Here is a 7,452-nt window from a genome sequence, read left to right as displayed (position 1 = left end):
ATGTCTAGTGGTTTGATTATTATGTGGTGAGGGGCCTTTCTTTCTTGGGCCCAGTCTATTTGGTGTTCTGTAAGCTTATTTTATCTTCATAGGTATTTCCATCTTTAGGCTGGGAAAGTTTTCTTCTATGATTTTGTTGCATATATTTTCTATGCTTTTGAGCTGGTATTCTTCTCTTCTTCTATCCCTATTATTCTTAGGTTTTGTCTTTTCATGGTGTCTCAAATTTCCTGGACATTTTGTATAATGATTTGGTTGGCTTTAGTGTTTTGTTTGACTGATAAATCTATTTCCTCTACCTTACCTTCAATGCCAAAGATTCTCTCTTCCATCTCTTGTATTCTGTGCATATGCTTGCATCTGTAGTTCTGACTGTTCACTCACATTTTTGATTTATACCATTACCTCAGTTGTGTCTTCTTGTCTCCATTTCAGTTTTCAAATCTTGAACAGTTTCCATCACCTGTTTAATTGCTTTTTCTTGGCTTTCTTTAAGGGATGTATTGATTTCTTCCAATTTTTTGGGAAAACAGGACCCTAAGAAAGACACAGGGGTCGCCCAATCTGAGAAATGGATGAGATCTAGATGAACAACCTGGACGACAGTGGGAGTAATGAAGGGCAAGGTTTGAGGGAAAGAAAGCTTAGGGGAGCAGGAGATCCCAGCTGGATCAACAACAGAAAGGGAGAACAAGGACTAACAGACCATGATAAATGAAGACCACATGAGAACAGGAAGAAGCAAAGCGTTAGAGAGTTCCTCAGAAATCCACAAGGATACCTCCACTGTAGTCTACTGGCAATGGTCGAGAAAACGCTCGAACTGACCTAGTCTGGACATCAAATGGCCAAACACCCTAACTGTCATGCTAGAACTCTCATCCAATAACTGATGGAAATGGATGCAGAGATCCTCGGCCACGCCCGAGGTGGAGCTCCAGGAGTCCAACTGTTGAGAAAGAGGAGGGATTGTAAGTGTGTGAATAGTTGAGACCAAGACTGGAAAAAGCACAGGGACAAATAGCCAAACTAATGGAAACACATGAATTATGAACCAAAAGCTGTGGAGTCCCCAACTGGATCAAGCCCTCTGGATAAGTGAGACAACTGAATAGCTTGAACTGTTTGGGAAACACCCAGGAAATGGGACCCAGGCCTGTCCTTAGTGCATGAGCTGGCTGTTTGGAACCTGGAGTTTACACAGGGACACTTTGCTCAGCCTGGAAGGAGGGGACTGGACCTGCCTGTACTGAATATACCAGGTTGAGCTGAATCCCCAGGGGAGACTTTGCACTGGAGGAGATGGGAATGGAGGGGAGGGGATTGGGGGTAGGTAGAGGTGGGTGCGGGAGAGGGGAGGACAGGGGAACCCATGGCTGATATGTAAAATTAGAACACAAATATAATAATTTAAAAAATAAAAAAAAAACTACTGCTGAAAAAAAATGGGCTAGGGGTGCCTATGTGGGTAATGTGCTTACCGCATAAGTGTGAGGGCCTGCTTCACACTCCAGGAACCACATAAAGCCAGATGCAGCTGAAACACATGACTGTACTTAGAGTGATGCTGTGACATGTGATAGAGAATGCAGATCCCCAGAAGACCCTGGGGAGGCAGCCTTTCAGGAGAGGTGGTGAACAAGACACCCTGTCTTGGATAGGGAAGAAGGCCTCTTATCTCTACCCATGTGCCACGGAAAGGAGATGGCCTTCAAACAAGAGCAGACACAAACATACAAACATACAAACACACAAACATACAAACATACACACACAACATCACAAACATTGGAACACAGATTTTTTTAAATAAGGAAACATGCCAAAAGTTAATTACATTACTTTTCTTCCAATCTTTATTCTCCATTTGCTCTTAGATAATATTTTCATTGGGTATGTACAATTTTGAAGGAGCAAGTTGTTCCTGAAATAAATTACACACTTTACATAGTATAACCATACTTCACTCCCCTATGTCACACTTCAGAAAGAGAAGAGGGTAAAGATTCAATAGAATAGGCTGAAAATACTTTTAAGATACCCTTGCCATGCTCTGGTAAATTTTTAGCTGACACCAACTTCCAGTGGGTGAATCAGGAGCAGGTGCCCCTTTGAGCACCAGCACACACTTTTCTGGGGTGATTTGCATATTGAGTCATTATACAACAGCCCAGACTCCTTTAAAGGCAGCTGCTAGGAGCCTAAGAATCACCCTTTCTTCAAGTTCTCAGAGATGGAGTCAAACACCCTCCTCCTATGCATGCTGCTGCTCAGTGTTCCAGGTGAGAGTGTGCAGAGAAGTGTTAGGAGCATCCACTGTGGCCATCATGGTTTTCCATGTCTCTGGTATCTTGATCATTGGTTTAAGGCATTTGTAATTGGTTTTAAGTTCTCCCAATCGCTTTGATTTTCTGTTTTCTCAAAGTGATGCCCACAATTATTCTTACAATTTCTAAATGAAAATTTTCTCAGCAAGGAAGGTTTCCAAACATGTATAACTATGGTTTGTGTGTTTATGGTTCCAGGTTCCACTGGGGACATTGTGCTGACCCAGTCTCCAGCTTCTTTGGCTGTGTCTCTGGGAGAAAAAGTTACCATCTCTTGCAAGTCCAGTGAGAGTGTCGAAGAATATGGTGTAAATAGTCTGCAGTGGTATCAACAGAAACCAGGACAGCCCCCCAAACTTCTCATCTATGGAGCATCCAATACAGAATCTGGGGTCCCTGCCAGATTCAGTGGCAGTGGGTCTGGGACAGACTTCACCTTCACCATCAATCCTGTGGAGGCTGATGATGCTGCAATCTATCACTGTCAGCAGGGTAAAGAGCTTCCTCCCACAGTGCTCCAGGGCTAAACAAAAACCTCCTGGGGTTGCTGCTCACTGAAGCTCAGTCTCTCAGCTCTCTTACTGTCTGACATCTCAATACAGAGCTTTGGGCTTGTTTGTGGGAAGACCTTAAACAATGAAACGAGCCTTTATAAAATGATATGCATGGTTGTATCATCTCATATACTTTATAATTTAATGAATTCCCAACTAAATATAAACCTTTATCATTGTTTCTTAATTATTAATTATTCATTTAAATTTTTGTTAACACATATTTCTCTTTGATTTTTCTCTTTCTCACCTATCTCCCTGACCACATCTCTGCCCCTTCCCTCCCACCTTCAGTATTCCTCCTTTGAATTTCCTGTCACTTAAGACTTATTGTCTCTTTTTTTAATGTGTTTTCAGAGATAGTAAATGTTAAGAAATAGAAAGTTAAGTTATAAGTCAATAACAATGAGAATGGGGAGAGGTGGAGAGAAGAGAGGGATCCATGGCTGGTATGTCAAATGAATAAAAATTCCTTAGTAAAAATGAAAAATGAAGTCAGTATAAATAAAAATAAATATTAACAAAACTGTATGCAAAATAGATGAAGATATGGGTCTTGAGGTGAGGCAGAAGATTCAGTCATCTGTGTAACCCAAGCTATGTATCCTGGATTAGCAGAAAACTAAAGATCCTCCTGCCTCAGCTTTTTACCTGTTTGTATTCACCATGCCTGACAGAAGAGTGATTCTTGACACATAATGCAAGGGAAGTCAAGAGCACCAATGGTAACAGGAGAATCACATGGAAGTAATAGAATGACATCACAAATATTCATTATAGTTTCCCACTACCACTGAATCATCCTTAAAGGAAGAACTATGTGATTGGGGGGGGGGGTGTTTAAACTTAAATGGCCATCTACATGGATGTTGTATGTTGTATAATATAGGAATGTTTTCATTATGAGCATAAATGAGAAATATCACCCAATTTTCCATATTATAACAGGTAACAATCGAGTTTTGAATACAAAATTCAACTGTAAATGAGCACACCTCAAAAAGACAAAATGTGAAGAAAAACTTGTTTATTTCATGAGATGTATACTTGTTTTGCCATGTTTTCCTCATCTTTGAACTCTAGTTGGTTCACACTGAGCAACAGTACAGTGAATGTGCACAATAAAATAAAATGAACCAGAGTTGGGGATTTAGCTCAGTGGTAGAGCGCTTGCTTAGCAAATGCAAGGCCCTGTGTTCGATCCTCAGCTCAAAAAAATAAAATAAAATAAGCTGTTTTAAAATAAATAAATAAATGATAAATGAACCAACTATATAGGGTGGAGACCTGGAAAAAGAAAAAGTGTGAGCTGAGGAGTAGGGAATTGTCCATTCTTCTCTATCTTTTCTCATTTCTTTCCCTTTTTCCCTTCTCTTTCTTTCTTCCTTCGTATTCCTCCCTTCCTTGGTCCCTCTCTCTTTCCCTCATTCTTCCCCTCCTTCCCCCCTCACCCCCTTCTGCTGTGGGATAATGCCCTTGTACACTGGTTTAATAAAATGCTGACTGGCAAGTAGCCAGGCAGGAAGTATAGGTGGGATGATGAGAAGAATTCTGGGAAGAGGAAGGCTGAGTCAGGAGTCACATGCAAGAAACAGAGAAATCAAGATGACAAGGCAGAACTTAAAAAATGTACCAAGCCATGTGGCTAAACATAGATAAGAATTACAGGTTAATTTAAGTGTAAGAGCTAGTCAATAATAATTCTGAGCTAATGCCACACAGTTCATGATTAATACAAGCCGCTGTGTGTTTGCTTGTGTCCGAGCAGCTTCAGGCATGGTGGGTGAGAGGGAATTTTCCTCACTTCAGGCCAGGCAAGACACAGAAAAACTTCTGACTACACCCTTCCTCTCCCTCCCCCTCACTCTCCCCCACATCACTCCCTTGACTCCTTCTTCCCCTCCTTCCTCACTTCCTCTCTCTCCTTTCTCTCTACTCTCCTTATTTCAGTGCTTCTTCTTTATCCTTTTTTCCTTTTCTAATTAACTCGTAACTCTTTTCATTTTCTTATTTAATTAAAATACTACTATACATTTTCCCCCTAAAATATTGTTAGAAAATCCATCCTTCTGGCCAGTTGAACCAGGAAAAGGGAGGGAGCTGAGAATGTGAAGAAATACTCACTTCTACCTATCTATCTACCTTCTTCCAGCTGTCTATCTTACAAGGATTCTGAGGAAGAATCCACAGTATGGGTAATTTAGCTTTTTATCACCATGACAAGATACAAGATACCTCTCTTTTAACAATATGGGATGTTTGAAAGAACTGTACAAAAGAATCTTTTACATGTATCTGGGGGCATCTCATTCACATAGTTCTTTTCTTCATTTATGAAGTCCTATGTTTCCTGAAGTTGTATTTATGTTCAGCCTGAAGAATTTCCTTTCAGTGTTTTTACTTTAAACAAAATGGGTTTGGGTGGTTCTGTGGGTAATGTGCTTGCCACATAAATGTGAGGACCTGGTTCACATCAGAGGAACCACATAGAGCCAGATGCCACTGCATCACATGACTATACACAGAGTGGTGCTGTGGCAAGATAAGAAATGGAGACTGGAGAATCTATAGAAGACCCTGGGGAGGCACCCTTTCACGAGCAGTGAAAACAAGAGACCCTGTCTCAGATAAGGCAGAAGCAACAGCCACACCTGTAGCAGGAATCTAAACAGTCCTTATTAAGAAAATCAAACCTGTGCCAGGTATTGGGATGACCGCTGTAAGATCAGAGAAGCAGAACAAGCCACAGCTACCTCACCTGGCAAACTTCTCAGCTGATCCTGTTTCCTCAGACTGGAAGCCTCTGTGTCCTTATCCAAATGGGTCTCAGCTGAACTGCTGCTCCAAAGCCTAAAAGCTTAACCAGCCAAATGTGCCTAGTTTCTGGTCTTTGTGCCTTATATATCTTTCTGTTTTCTGCCAACACTCCCTGGGATTAAAGGCTCACTTCTTGGTATTAAAGGCATTTGTCACCATGCCTGGCTATTTCCCAATGTGGGCTTGAACTCACAGAGATCCAGAGAGATCTCTGCCTCTGGATTGCTAGGATTAAAGGTGTGAGGGCCACCATTTTCTAACCTCTGTATCTAGTGGCTGTTCTGTGCTCTGAACCCAGATAAGTTTATTAGGGTGCACAATATTTTGGGAAACACAATACCACCACACACACCCAAGATTGGCCTCTTATCTCTACCCATGTGCCATGACAAGGAGGTGGCTTTGAAACAAGAGCAGACACAAACATACAAACATACACAGAAAACAACACACACACTGGAACAAGGATTTTTTTTAAAAAAATAAGAAAATATGCCAAGAATTAATTACATTATTTTTCTTCCAGCCGTTATTTTCTACTCCCTGTTAGATAACATTTTCATTGGGTGTGAACAATTATGAAGGATCAAGTTGTTACTGAAATAAACTTACATTCTTTACATAGTACATCCATAGTGCACTCCCAGAAATATGAGAGGATAAGGATTCAATAGAATAGGCTGCAAGTTTCCTTAAGATACAGTGCCATGCTCTAATAAAATGTTATGTTGACAGCAACTCCCAGTGGGTGAATCAGGAGCAGGTGCCCCTTTGAGCACCAGCACACACTTTTCTGGGATGATTTGCATATTGAGTCATTATATAACAGCCCAGGCTCCTTTGAGGACAGCTGCCAAGAGCCTAAAAAGCATCCTCTCTTCAAGCTCCCAGAGATGGAGTCAAATACCCTCCTCCTATGTATGCTGCTGTTCAGTGTTTCAGGTGAGAGGGTGCAAAGAAGTGTTGGGAGCATCCACTGTGGCCATCATGGTTTTCCATGGTCTCTAGTATCTAGATCATTAGAATTAATGCCTTTGATTTTCTAGTTTCTCAAAGTGATGTCCACAATTCTTCTTACAATGAAAGATTCCTCTGCTGGGAAGGTTTCTAAACATATTTAACCATGGTTTGTGTGTTTATGATTCCAGGTTCCACTGTGGACATTGTGCTGACCCAGTCTCCAACTTCATTGGCAATCTCTCTGGACAAAAGGCCACCATCTCTTGCAAGTCCAGTGAAAGTGGCAAAATTATGGCAGAAATTTTATGCAATGGTACCAACAGAAGCCAGGACAGCCCCCCAAACTTCTCATCTATGGAGAATCCAATACAGCAATCTGGGGTCCCTATTAGGTTCAGTGGCAGTTGGTCAGGGACAGACTTCATCTTCACCATCAATCCTGTGGAGGCTGATGATGCTGCAATCTATCACTGTCTGCAGAGTAAGGAGCTTCCTCCCACAGTGCTCCAGGGCTAAACAAAAACCTCCTGGGGTTGCTGCTTACTGAAGCTCAGTCTCTCAGCTCTCTTACTGTCTGACATCTCAATACAGAGCTTTGGGCTTATTTGGGGAAAGACCTTAAACAATGGAAACAAGCCTTTATACACAGATATGCATGGTGTGATCATCCCATATACTTTATTAATTTAATGAATTCACAACAAAAAATACAGACCTTTATCATTGTTTCTTATTACTTATTCATTTTAACTTTTATTAACACATATATCATGTAGATGATTTTGATCTCTCTC

At 41.1% G+C, this 7,452-nt stretch overlaps 1 pseudogene and 1 gene segment (V, D, J or C); both read left to right on the top strand.

Moving 5' to 3' along the window:
• The first annotated feature begins 2,233 nt into the window (after positions 1 to 2,233).
• Positions 2,234 to 2,854, top strand: LOC118575015. The segment is given in 2 exon segments: positions 2,234 to 2,282; positions 2,526 to 2,854. Coding segments are annotated over 2 exon segments (378 nt in total).
• A 3,737-nt stretch (positions 2,855 to 6,591) lies between these two features.
• LOC118575016 lies at positions 6,592 to 7,174 on the top strand (annotated as a pseudogene).
• Positions 7,175 to 7,452: the final 278 nt, after the last annotated feature.

Source organism: Onychomys torridus, unplaced genomic scaffold (assembly GCF_903995425.1).
Source record: "Onychomys torridus unplaced genomic scaffold, mOncTor1.1, whole genome shotgun sequence".
Lineage (NCBI taxonomy): Eukaryota > Metazoa > Chordata > Mammalia > Rodentia > Cricetidae > Onychomys > Onychomys torridus.
The sequence above is the reverse complement of the archived record's forward strand: the minus strand, read 5'-3'. Positions and strand labels throughout refer to the sequence as shown.